General features: G+C 38.5%; 2 protein-coding genes across 2 annotated transcripts in view; one reads left to right on the forward strand and one right to left on the reverse strand.

The window, feature by feature from the left end:
- Nucleotides 1-14551, reverse strand: part of rab35b (RAB35, member RAS oncogene family b) — a 761740-nt gene that overhangs the window by 147191 nt on the left and 599998 nt on the right. The gene's annotated exons all lie outside the window — the stretch shown is intronic.
- The window catches only part of plxnd1 (plexin D1), an 82198-nt gene that overhangs the window by 26737 nt on the left and 40910 nt on the right, over nucleotides 1-14551 (forward strand). The window contains exons 10-12 of the mRNA XM_079826480.1: nucleotides 1878-1967; nucleotides 5011-5101; nucleotides 8696-8853. Coding sequence (XP_079682606.1) covers nucleotides 1878-1967; nucleotides 5011-5101; nucleotides 8696-8853 — 339 coding nt within the window. The remainder of the gene's footprint in view (nucleotides 1-1877; nucleotides 1968-5010; nucleotides 5102-8695; nucleotides 8854-14551) is intronic.

The following is a 14551-nucleotide window of genomic DNA, read 5'->3' on the forward strand; positions in this document are numbered from 1 at the left end:
TGTGCAGGTATTCACCATGATGTTTGTGTGCATTCTGTGGCTGTCTATTCCATGAATATTCAATGGTTGAGAGTGTGGGAATCATTCTTGAGCCCTCTTTATATAAGGAGTCTTTAACTACTATATACTTCAATAATTGTTAGGTTCAATGCTTTTATTATGGATACGGGTAAGGTTAGGACAGAAAGAAATGCATTACATGCAGGTATTTGTTTTTTATATAAGTACAATTGCATTGCATCAAATGATTAAATGTTAGTACATAGTAGTTAGACACTTAGCATAAAGTGGGATTTTATGAACTGCAGACTGGCAATAGTCTGACTCACTAAACAAAACACTTTGCATGTAGTTTGTGTGGCATTCCTGAGAGCAGCTGAGGACATGGGAATCACTGTTAGTCATGAGAGATCGTCTGGCTGTCTGATGGTCTTGTGATGTTGCGTGAACATGCCGTCATGACTCTGATGTGATTGGACACCGCTTTGGTTATGTTCAGCGGTGGACAGTAACTAAGTACATTTACTTGAGTACTGTACTTAAGTACACTTTAATTGTATCTGTACTTTACTTGAGTGGAAAACTTGGGGGAAACTTTGACTTTAACTTCACTGCATTTGAAAGACAAATATCGTACTTTTTACTCCACTACATTTCCATCAAGGTCCCCAAAGTAGAAAGTTGTTTCTTTAGCAGCTGTGAAAGTCAGTGGAGGATTTTTTCTTCTTTAAAAGGTTTTTTTTTTTGCAGACAGCCTGTCAGTAATTACTCTAGTAGGGTCATGTGAAGTTTCATAACATTTTTTTGAACACTGATAAGTTTATAGCAAAATGGAAGAAGGCGGTTCTCTGCGCAGTGTGTGCACCCATGGCCATACTTAGAAAGTGTGTTTCAGTTTTCTGAAAAGATTAAAGATTAGTTTAGTTGGCATACACTTGATGCATGTCCCATAAAATGTTCAAAAATGTAAACATCTGGGAGAAAGAGAAGAGTAAACAGTTGGGAGAAAATCAGATGTGTGTCAGTGTATTGGATCTGTGCATTCAGCCTTAAAGGGTTGGTACACCCAAAAATGAAAATGATGTAATTAATGACTCACCCTCATGTCGTTCCACACCCGTAAGATATCCGTTCATCTTCGGAACACAGTTTAAGATATTTTAGATTTAGTCCGAGAGCTTTCTGTCCCTCCATTGAAAATGTATGTACGGTATACTGTCCATGTCCAGAAAGGTGATAAAAAATCATCAAAGTAGTCCATGTGACATCAGTGGGTTAGTTAGAATTTTTTGAAGCATCGGAAATACATTTTGGTCCAAAAATAACAAAAACTACGACTTTATTCAGCATTGTCTTCTCTTCTGGGTTTGTTGTCAATCCGCGTTCACAACTCCGCAGTGACGCTGCTGATGTGTTATCTGGTGCGCCCAAATTTATATGATATTTTAAATCTAAAATATATCAAACTGTGTCTTACGGGTGTGGAAAGACATGAGGGTGAGTCATTAATGACATAATTTTCATTTTTGGGTGAACTAACCCTTTAAAATGACAGCAGCTTTTTAAAGAGCTTTGAAACTTTTATACAAGTATTTAAATTAGTTTAAGGTAGTCGTCTGCTAGCACGTCGGATGGAGCATCACTGACTGGCTTAAACCACCATGGTGGAATAATGTGAATTTATACAACAATAATAAAATAATGCATGACACAAACATTTTTATTTACTTTTGATACTTAAGTAATTTTAAAAACAAATGCTTCTGTACTTTTACTTAACAGAGTAATATTTGACTAGTAATACTTTTACTTTTACTCAAGTAATAGAGTTGTGTACTTTGTCCACCTCTGGTTATGCTGTGTGTGTGTGTGTGTAGGGCACTGCGCTGGACTGTGACTTCGGCGATGGGCAGCTGTACGGTGCGCAGTGGCTGAACGGGTCTTCTGTGAACTGCAGTGGAGTGACCGTAAGTTCATCCGAACACTTAAAGCAGCGGTCAGTGAGAGTGTCTGACTCAGACACATTCAGTCTGACTCACACACATTCAACAGATCAAATCAAGTCTGAAGATCCCATTTCACTCTGAAACACATTATTATGAAAGTACAGTGGGTTTCATGTTTACCACACTGGCAAATTACGGGTTATAAACTCGCCATTGACTGAAATAAAGTTAGAATTGTAAGATAAAAACTTGCAGTTCTGAGATAAAAAGTCAGAATGAGATTAAAAGTTTTTTTGGTAACACTTTATAATAACTACACACTATGAAGGATTAGTTAAGCATTAGTAAATAGTTAATTCATCATTTGTAAAGCATTAATAGGCAGTTTATAAATATAGCTATAAATGCTTTATTCTTGATTTATATCTATAATGTGTTTAATAATTGTATTTTCATACTTTATAAATGATCAATTTATAATTAATAAATTAAGTATTACATTATTTACAAAACAGTTATTTAGGAGTTGTCAGTGGTTCATCAGATCATTTATAAAGTGTAAGTAAAGGATTAATAAATGTACATTTATACATCTTATTATTTAGACATATAGTAATAGTTGCTCAGTGTGTTAATACATACTTTATTAACATGTACTCCTACTGTAATTTATGATTAATTCAGGTAGTTATAAAACTTTTAGTAGTTGTCAGTTAACTATTTTTGTGAGCTCATCTAAAGTAAGGACTATTTATGCCTCGTAACGTTTTTACAAAGGAGATTTAAAGGCTCAATTCTCTTCTGAAAATAAAAAGGAAACAATCACAACACAGAGGAATATAGCACATAGAAATATTAATTTCAAAATGCAAAAAATGGAGACTGTACAACTAGTAACTTAATATAAGATTCAAATTAAACTTCTTCAATGTCATATAAAATAATATTCCCTTAGACCGCCAGAAAACATAACTGCAGTCAAATAAAACTAAGCCTCTGCAATCTGATATAAAAATACATACAATGTAAAGTGTAAACATTGCTGAATAAAAATGTACCAGTGGATTACACTGGATTAAAGGAGTGCCAAAATACAACAAATAAAATTTAGATAAAACAATAATAATATAATAAAATATTTTGCAGTGTCAAAACAGTACCAGAGAACAGCAGTGCAGAAGAGAACTGAGCCTTTAAATCTCCTTTGTAAAAGCTTTACGTGGAATAGTCCTCACTTTAGATGAGCTCACAGAAATAGTTAGCTGACAACTACTAAATGTTTTATAACTACCTGAATGAATCATGAATTGCAGTGGAAATACATGTTTATAAAGTATTTATTAACACACTGAGTAACTATTACTATATGTCTAAATAATAAGATGTATAAATGTATATTTAAATAGTTTATTAATCATTTACTTACACTTTCTAAATGATCTGATGAACCACTGACAACTCCTAAATAACTGGTTTGTAAATAATGTAATGCTTAATTTAGAAATGATAAATTGATCATTTATAAAGTATGAAAATACAATTATTAAACACATTATAGATATGCTTATAAATCAAGAATAAAGTTTTTATAGCTGTATTTATAAACTGCTTAGTAATGTCTATTAATGCTTTATAAATGATGAATTAACTATTTACTAATGCTTAACTAATGCTTCATAGTGTGTAGTTATTATAAACACACCTGCAAACTTGTCGCTTTTCGGCGACAATCGCCGTTTTTTTATGTCATTTACGTGAATCGCGTAGAACCGGAGAGTTTTTGTTTTGGGAGGGGGGGGGGGGGTAGGTTCGGTGCACGCGTGTAACGTTGCCGAACGGTTTCCGGGTGCAATCTTTAACAGTTAACAGTCGGCTTGTTTTAAGCGCGGAACACACTTCAATCCGAGTTCCCACACGAACATATTAAGTATTCAGTCCAAATTTTTATCACGAAATTCAAACGATGCCATTTTGACGCTCTATGTGGCGTGACTGGTCACTGATTACAGACAGTTCAAGCGGCCGCGCGACCCGCACGCGCGTGAACGCGATCATCTGTGAAGGCGATCGATCATCTCTTACTAAAGAATAAACATGAATGACCATCTGAAGGTATGCTAAGGATACATTACAACTTACTGTCATGTATATATGTGGTGTAATCGCTCAATCAGTGTTTCAACGGCGGAAAATACGTCAATATAACTGCTTGTAAACTAAACAATTTCATGTAACGTTAGCATCACATTTACCTCAGGCAGTCATTCAGTGTCCACAGAATTTTATTCACTTGAGAAATCAGCTCTTTCACTAAATATATGCTCTATATTAGCCAATATTCATTATATTCTACTTAACCTGTTAGTGATGTCTTGATTATTTCATGCATGTTAAATAAACCTGTCATGGAAATGACAGACAATGTGTATAAATTATTATATTTCAACAACGAATTGGAGAAAAAAACTTTTTTATAATTAGATTTAGAAGTTAATGCAAAAACTGCCTTATGTGAAGTTTACATGTTTGCATACAATGTGTTATTTGAGTGTTGATTATTATACCTAAAAATAAATAGCAACTGAATTTAGGCTAATAGTTTGGGCTCTGTTGTTAACCTTTGATATTAATTTGCAAGTAAGGGCTCCCTATATAGTTTACAGAAATATCTTCAATAAAGTTTTAGATATAATTTAATTCATTCAAGGACAGACACTTTTTTTCTTTTTCAGTAAACCACTGTTAAATATAAAAAATAAATAAAAAGCAATTTTGTAAAACTCATTCCGAACCGTGAGTTCTAAACCGAGGTACGTACCGAACCGTCAGTTTTGTGTACCGTTACACCCCTACTGTCAGTCTTTTATTTTTGTGTCATGCGTCACAACACTTCCTTGAGTTCCCCCCCACATGACACTGTCACCTTTTTTACTCTGAGGAGTTTGCAGGTCTGTAAAAAGTGTTACCGTTTTTGGTATTCTGTGGCAGAAATGTTTGTAACTGAAACTGAAACTGAAACTGACAATTTTACAGATGAATAAAAGTGTTTCATGTGTTTTTTCAGCTAAAAACTACAATGTGGAGCAAGATATTCCATCTGAACCTGCGGAGAAGAGGAACCAACACATATATAGACAGTCCTAAGCCAATGCCAGGTATCAGCACACACACACACACACACACACACACACACACACACACATGTTTGTTTTTGTGAAATGTGAGGACATTCCATAGGCGTAATGGTTTTTATACCGTACAAACCGTATTTTCTATCCCCTTACACTGCCCCTACCCCTAAACCTAGCCCTCACAGGAGACTGTGCAGTTCACTTTCTGTGAAAAAAAACTTGTTCTGTGTGATTTATAAGCATTTTGAAAAGTGAGGACATGGGGAACGTCCTCATATTTCACCCTCTTTTTGTAATACCTATGTCATACCCATGTCATTATACACATTTGTGTCCTGATATTTCACAAAAACATGCCCACACATAGACGTTTCACTGGTGTCCTTAAGGAAGTGTATGAAATCCAGCAGAAGACTGAGTAGTTATCACAGTTGTGCTGAGGATGTGTCTCATCACCATCAGACTGTCTGTTCACTCACACTGACTCATCAGAGCACACACACTCACACACACATTGGTTTCCATGTTTTATGGGGACTTTCCATAGGCATAATGATTTTTATACTATATAAACTGTATATACTATCCTTTAACTCTACCCCTAAACACAACCCTCTCAGAAAACATCTTTCTGGTTCCATGAGAAGGGGAATGAGACGCTGTGTCTTGGTGTTGACACTATGGGGAATGCCATCAGCATGACCGGTGTCTGAAACATGTGTAAGCACGGCAATATTCATTGGCACACAGCAGTCCATGACGTCACATGTGGAGCGCCTGTGCGTGTATAAGCGCCCCTGACTTACGCATCGTCAACTCTTTTATCTGAAGGAGACTGAGTCATAGCAACGAGACAAAGCATCTCGTTCCCCTTCTCAGGGAACAGGGTTTCATACGCCCCCTGAGACGTTACATTTCAAAGTGGTACTTTGAAAGGGTACCAATACTAACTACACAATGCTGATGGATCCTGCCTCACTGAGCTTTGATTATGCAAAAAAGTGGGCATACACTCTTAAAAATAAAGGTTCTTTGGCGAGGTGTATGGTTCCATGAAGAACCATAAACATCCAAAGAACCCTTCCTTTGCACAAAAGGTTCTTTATAGCGTAGAAAGGTTCTTTAGACTATAAAAGGGTTAGAAAAAAATGGTTCTTTAAAGAACCTTTCCCAAATCGGTTCTTCAGGGAACCAAAAATGGTTCTTCTATGGTATCGCTGTGAAAACCCCTTTTTGGTTCTGCCTGGCACCTTTATTTTTAAGAGTGTAGCACTAAACGACTTTATGGGACTAGGCAAGAGCACGTCAACCCCAAGGGTGCATCCTATGTGACTTGCACAGTGCTCTGGTATCCATCACTAGTGCCTCAGAAATATTAACTGAGAGGCTCTTAGGGAGCAGTCTACCAAAGGGAGCATGCCAGGTCCAGAAACCTCAGTAATCAGTACTTTCAGAATGAAGTATTGAGAAAGGCCCCGGATGAGGATGAGCAGACAGCTTATATTTTGTCTAAGATGCAGTCCATCTGTATTCTGCCAAAGCCTTCTATATTGCCACCCATCAAAGGGAACATTGAGTTGAATTCGGAAGGTGGTCCACTGGAAGATAGATATTTTTCTTTCACAACCCCATCGATTCGCTTAATAAGGCCTTTATTAACCCCTGGAGCCATGTGGAGCACTTTTATAATGGATGGATGCACTTTTGTGGGCTTCATTCACTGCCATTATAAAGCTTGGAAGAGCCAGGACTTGAGGGTGAGTAAATCATGGGCCATTTACATTTCTGGGTGAACTATCCCTTTAAACCCTAATAATAATTGGGCGGCAAATAAGAGAATGAGATGCATATGCGACCTACTCAATTCTCCTTTACCAAACTCATACCTTGACTTGAGTAAAGGCACTCTCCAAGACCCGCTATTGGTAGTGGATTCAAATGCTACACTACGGTATGTGAGTGATAATGAGGCCTAGAAAAGCCACACATCCTAAGGGGAACACATCTCCGTACTTCAAGTTGGGGAGGGAGGTAAATTCTAGATGGATGCTTTTGCGAACTGCCCACCATAATACCGTTTACCCTGCCTCAACCTTAAGGAAGTATCTGTCTAGAGGGAGGCATTTAACCCTACTTAAAACTCCAATTAATAATTGGAGAGGGTAGTAAATAAGAGCATGGGACGCATTGCGTACTATCCATCATAACTCCTATCCACCAAACAACCAACAACAAGAGAGCATACTATTCAACTTTAGACCTTACCATAGGGGAGACTTAGAAAGAACGAATAGGATGCTCTCGCGCTTATCAATCCTAACTCTTATACGTTAGCTCTAACCCTGGAGGTAGATAGTTTCAGGAGATCAGAGCGGAGCAAGAGAGAGATGCCAAAGGCAATATACCTCTTTTCACAGCTACTGACAAACACCACTCCCACCCTGGGGGGCAGGTAAAGGAGACAGGAGGTCCTCAGACATACGCCCATCCTCCAACCTTATCGAAAGTGTCTTTCCTGAATACACAAATGCACCAGCATGCATAAAACAGTCAAGCACTATGAAACAGAGCAGTTTCTGATTCTTGTTTTTTATTTTTAACAAAAACCTGCTCCATCCCTGTGCCAACTTGTCAACGGTTCCAAAGCTTCCACAAGCCAACAAGGGAGGGTCAATATTTTCAAAACCTCCCTCGAGAGGGGACCATAACTGACAGCATAGGGAGTGTATAACTCAGTCCCTTACATCCTATCCGTCTGCCCAACCTCACATAATAGCCTCTCAGTCAGTCTGTTCTTTATCTGTTTTCTTTCAGCGGTCTTGCTTTCTCTCTCACCTCCCTGAGGCCATGCCTCCTTGTCCTGGCATTGCGGCTTCTCAGAGGGAGGGGGTGAGTGTCCACACTTGGCTTCTGACCCTGTCTCCAGTTATCTGTTGATGGGTCAGGAGGATTGGTGGTTGAGGAAGGTGAATTGGATCAGTGCAGGATATCTCCTGAATGCTGCCGACTCTGCTTTTGCCTCTCTGAACCTTCCCACAACCGTCTCAAAGAGTCCAGAGGGTGAATTCGGAGTATCAGGAAGGAAGGTTTTCTCCCTATCTTTGACGTCCGAGAGATTTAACCATAGATGCCTCTCCGTAACCACCATAGCTGCCAATGAATGACCGATAGCAACAAGTCTGTGGCCAGGCCTGTGGTGCAGCACACTTCAGTGACCACTTCAGGAGACAATCCCTGCCCCTGATCCCAATATCTCAGCAGGTCAGTCTGATATGCCTACAAAACCGGCATTGTGTGCAGGGCACCACCAGCCTGACCTGCTGCTGCAAACGCCTTGCCAGTCATCCGCGAGGTGGTCTGTAATGGCTTAGATGACCAGACTGGAGCCTTCAAGGAGGATGCCTCGCTCTGTGAGAGATAGCTAGCCAGCGTCTCCTCTACAGGGGGCATCTTCTTCACACATCTCCACTCGCACAATTCTCATACTTCGAATGTGGGTAGGGACACATGGCTTCTTCCAGGACCTCTCCAGCTCGGTGTGAAGATTTGGAAGGCTCATGGGGGAGGATCAGTGTTTCCACCATTCATAATCACCTTTGTCTTTGTGTGTGTGTGCAGTGGAGGTGTACAGCTGCGGTGCGGGGGATAGTGACTGCTCTCAGTGTTGGGGCCGTGAGATGCAGGGTCACATGTGCGTCTGGTGCAATAACGACTGTCGTCAGCGAGACCAATGCCAGACCATCACTGCACACTGCCCAGATCCTCACATTCAGAAGGTGAGAATGACACAAACACAATTACACAGACATAGCAAAGAAAAATCATAAACAAGATCATGAACAGCAGTGAGGATGGATGGAGAATTTGAGAGATGAAAATCCAGTCAATATTTACTCAGCCTGGCGTTGTTCTGAAGCTTTGTGACCTCCTTTCGTTTTCTGGGCAAGAAACAAAACATAATTTAATATTTAAGCAAAGAACGAAGGCCATATGGCTTGAGAGCAACAGCAGGTTGAGTAAATAAAGACTCAACTATACCTTAATGTTTCAGAAGAAGCTTCAACAATTTCTGAAGTCTGCTCAAAATAAGCAAGTCTGCTAGCAAAAGTGAGAGGCAGCTCAAATTGAACTTGTGAAACATGAAACCGAAAACTTCTACGCTTAAGGGGTTATAAATTGCGGTCTCATGTGACACAGGTCATATGGTCAAGTTTAGTCATATTTTTTTGGTTGGTGGGTTATGTGACACACATCAAATGTGCCACTATAAACCATTGGGCAGCCATGACTTAGTTTTCAAAAGTCTCCGTTTTAGTCCGTTTACACTGAAATGCAACCCCAGAGTTTTCAAACTAAAACAGGGTTTGCAGCTTTTTCTAAAGTCTCAGTTTTCGAAGTTCGAAAACACCGGCGTAGTGTAGACGACAGGCGTAACTGTAGCAGAAGTTATGCGTTTTAAAACTAAAATTCACTAGTGTAAACGGAGCCTTAGAAACAACAGAAGGGATTGGTTTGGGTTCGCTGAGACAAAAGCGTGATTTAACAACACAGTTTGATACGCTATAGTGCTTCTGACCCACATTACCACTGACACAGAGATGAGACACCGAAACTGCTGATCCATACTGAACGAGGCAGAAATGAGAAAAGAGAAGCAGAGGAGTGACTGTGCATCTGTTGCAAGAGTCCTCAGATGTAGAGCAAAGGTTCAGTACGGATCCGCTGCACAAACACTCATCTTTCATTTAAACACGATCATCTGCAGCAGCTCTGAAATGATGTTCATTTCGTCACATCTACTAATGCTAACCGGCTGTGACAGTTATCACTTACTTTCTGCAGTTTCTATCATTGACATGTTAACAAAGTAAAGTATGGAAGCGGAAAACAAGCTTCCATAAATAACAGAAAACTCCTTCTGTGGACAAAATTCACCCAGCAACACGAGATGCATTTTGCAATTCTTTCTCAAAACTTCTCAAAACTCTCAAATCTTGATTTTCTGTACCTGTGTTCAAGCTTTGAGTGATGCGACTTTCTATCGGCTGGATGAAATGTATACATTTCTTTGGATGTTTGTGGCTGCAGTGCATGAAGCACAATGGATAAATGCGTTGTAGAATGAAAAATGTTCATTCTGAGAACATTCAGTGTGAGAAACCGTAAGTGTCCTAGTTTTGCCTCAAACTTAATATCTGCTTCTGAATGCATTTAAAAACAGCCTGTGATTTCTGTCCTCTGTTTCACACTTTCTCTTCCTGTCTCTCACTTCGGTAAGGGGTGTAAATGAAGAGAACAGCAGGTAAAATGATGCGAACTGGGATTACACAGTTCAGTGATAATTATCAGATCGGGAGTGTTTACAGGCCTTCAGAGAACTGCTGTTTTACATTTGCAGATGATTCTTTATATATCCTACTGTGCTATAGAACTGTCTATCTTTGTGATGAAACACAACTTTTTTCAGTACACAACTTCCCAGAATTGACTAGCAGGTAATTAGGGGCCAAGCACCGAAGGTCTTCTTCTTCTATGTTAGAGTCTATGGCAGCCCATAGAACCGCTTGTGGGAAAGTTATGAAATTTGGCACACTGATAGAGGACAGTCTGAAAATGAACCACAGCAATTTTGGAGTCTCTAAATCCATCCCTCTAGCGCCACCATCTGTCCATATTCACACTCAAGTTTATGCTAATAACTTTTGAACCATAAGGGCGAGAAACAAAATTATTTTTTCAAATGCATTTTTTTCCCATCAAAATTGACTCAGATCATCTTCAGACCATGCTGGCAAAAATCTTTTTGATAAACCCAACCGTTCTCAAATTACGTGTGAACGAATTCAACGAACAGCACGCCAAATTGGACATGAGGCTGTATCTCTGCAATGTTTTAGCGTATTGAGATGAATCTTGAGACATGTCATCCCAAGCATGACCTAAGGCTACAGGCAGCATTTCAGCACAGTGCCACCTACTGGTCAGGAGATAATAAAACTGGTCTCTTTAAATTCAGTACAGCATACAAGTCGAATAAAACCCAATTTTCCCATATCGGCCATTTAGAATTTTTTCGTAAAATGCTGTATTTAATGAATGCATTGGCGTATAGTTACAAAACTACAAAACCATCTCTGGAAGGTACCCAGAAATTTTCACTACAACGCCTTGTGGTCAAAATTTATAATGAAATTTCACAAAAATGCTAATATCTTCTGATCAAGTTTACCTATTTTAATGAAACTGGTCTTAATAGACTCCTTGAATCAATCATACCAAGAACAAATATAGCTGCAAGCAGCAATACCGGGGGCCAAGCGCAACAGAAGCAAACAAGGAAGCTAGTAGCAGACCAACTGAAAAAATGAGGGAAGACATTTGAAGACAATTTAAAGCAAAAATGTTAAAACCCCACATTAAAACATTGAGTTGTACAGAGCCAATGTCATATTTTGTTTAATTATAGCGCCACCAAGAGGCACAATCCCACCATTTTGTGTATGTGTCCTCGGAGTGAGCCCATACATGTCTGTTTCAATTTTGGTGAAAATATCTAATTTCGTTTTGGAGTTATAGACATTTATATGAAAAAACACGTAAAAATGACTGACACTTGACTTTGATTGGATTTTACTACCCCCTTACTATCAATATTTTGACATTTGGGTATTAGCATGTTGCTATTGACCTATGTTTCCGAACTTCTGACGGTGGTTTCGTCTCGATCGGACTAGCGGTTTTGATGATATCAGCGAACATTTTATAAGTGCTAAAATACCACGCTGCACAAGCCATACGCCTGGCAAGTCTGGTATCGTTGGACTCGGCAAGGATTCAGGAAAAAAAAAAGTTAGTCCCATGATAAAAATTAACCACACCCACATTTGGTTTGAATACGATAAAGCGTTGCCGAGATATAGCCTTAAGTGTATTTTCACAACCGCTAGGTAAAATTTGTTTACACGTTTTACTGTATTTTAACTAATTTTACTGTAACTGTAAGCATAGCTGCGAGCGAGATGATTGACAAGAGGATAGCGGAGGCAAAAGCGCAAGATCACTTTTGTTAATAAAAATGTATATTTGTTTAATATAAGAGTTTGTCTTTGTTTTATTGTTGTTGTTGTTTTCAATCAAATAATAGTCAACCACAAACTAACCATCATTCGATTTAAAGGGAATTTCCAAATATCTTTTATTTATTTGTTATAATGCGGGTAAGCTATTTTATGTCATCCGTCATAGCCTATTCGTTTTTTTAATGAAAGTTTAATATACGCTAGTTTTTTTTATTGTACTATTTTATTGTTGTTGTATTTTCATTTAAAATAGGCTAATAACGAACAAAACAATAAACATTTGTTTGAAAGTAGCCTAATTAAAGCGGAAATTAATGGTCTTTCGTTAATTTTTTTGTGTACAACACGGGTATCTTTCGTCTTATTCGTTTTGGTAATAACGAACAATAATAATTTTTGTTCAAAGAGTGGAGGAAGATGTAGGCCTAATGTTGTCAAACATTAACAACCAAAATAGGCGCTATACAGATGCTGAACGTCACAGCCAGGTTTCCATCCAAGGATTTATTTTTTTGCAAAAAAAGGTTTAGTGCATTAATCATTCATTTGTTCATCATTTGTTACATTTATATAGCGCTTTTCTAGGCACTCAAAGCGCTTTACATAGAAGGAGGGAATCTCCTCATCCACCACCAATGGCTAGCTAATGGAAATGCCAATTATCTAAAATTTTTTGCAAATGTCGACAAAATCTTTTTCCGTTTAACTTTAGCGCATACACTCTATGTCGATACTTCAAATGTCTAGAAAACTAGTTTGGAAACACTTTTTGTCGAGAAATGGGGCTTTAACGCAAACAAATGTGGCGTCACATGTAGGGATGAAACGGTATGGAAATTTAACATCACGATTATAGTGACCCAAATTATCACGGTTATCATTATTATCACGGTTTTGTTCAAATGAGATGAAAGTGTTCAAAAAGAACAGATGCACACACTTAAAACATTTCAACAAGTTTTATATTTGAAAATCAACAAACAACAAATAAATCAAGCAGCTCTATGCACTTTTTTAAGCTAGATTCTATTCTGTGGGATTTCCTTCCTTATAATGGCCGTCGTCAATAGCAACGCATAACGCATAAATAATAATAATTTGTCGTAAATATAATCTCTAATATTATCTCTGTAAATATATTCAAGCAATATTCTCATCAGTGTTCAGCAATGATGCATTTTAATCTAGCATATTTTGTGTAAGAGCCCAAACAGTATCCTTGTGAAATAATGCATATCCATATTTCCATATGATTTGACAGTTTATTTTAAAAATGTGTGCATCATACCTGACACCTAAATGATCACTTTACAGTCAGTTTTATGACTGTCATTCTCTTCAAATGCTATTGAAGATTGAAACGTGTAACGTTACCAATGTTGTGTGTAACTTTAGAGACGGTCCCTAAATTCGCCAGCGTTATGCCAGTCATATCAGATGCGCTGTGGTTCTGCTGTGTTTGTTTGAAACTATTTTCGCTGCTGAAATAGAACAGAAACAGTTTGATCACTGTATGATGAATGAATCTCCTGCATACATCGCTCGTTTATCTCTGATCTGAGTGCAGATTTCAGTGAGAGCGGCGCGCGCTCTGAACATAACTCCGCTAATCTGAACGACTCTGATTATGAGACGACATCGCTTTCATAAACTCAATATAAACACGTGTAAGTGGTTATAATGCGCAACGCGATTATAACAGATGGCTTTTGAGAAGACTACAATAAGTTCAACAGCCAGAGTGACTAGTGTGCAGCCGAAATAACGTTACACCCGCAAATGGCGGTTGTTAATGTCAAGCCCTGATTATTATCCCTTAAATATCACCCTAGTCTTGTCTGAATTTGTTCGTTCGCTTCACGTTATTATTTCCCAGACGTAGTTTTGGTATTGAGGTCAAAGTCCACTTGCCTTGCGTTCGTAGTTTTGAAGTGTTTCCCTCTATTACAGTGACTTTCTTCTGGCATGTTCTGCAGACAGGGTGACCATCTTCGATTAAGTTTCCCTCAGGACTTTTATAAAAGCCAAAACATGACCACACCTCAGATTTGGTCCTTTCAGAAGTCTAAAAACGGCGCTGTCACTGCCTTCTGCCATTTCTTCTCATTCAAAAGACAGCGGTGCGGTGTGCCTGAGCCAGACTGACGCTGACTGGACGAGATTTACCGCGAGTTTTCACAATCGTGATAATCACATGCGGTTTTAATGATAATTAAATTTTATACGATATTACTAACCGTCACTAAATTTTATCGTGGTTTATCGTGAAACCGGTAATCGTTTCATCCCTAGTCACATGACAGAATTAGCCTATAGCCAACAGCGTCCGGGCGTGGCATTGCTCCCGTTAAAGCACAGTTTCTCTGTAGTTCAAAGGCGCACTAAATCTATTTTT

Source organism: Gobio gobio, assembly GCF_949357685.1.
Source record: "Gobio gobio genome assembly, chromosome: 10".
NCBI lineage: Eukaryota > Metazoa > Chordata > Actinopteri > Cypriniformes > Gobionidae > Gobio > Gobio gobio.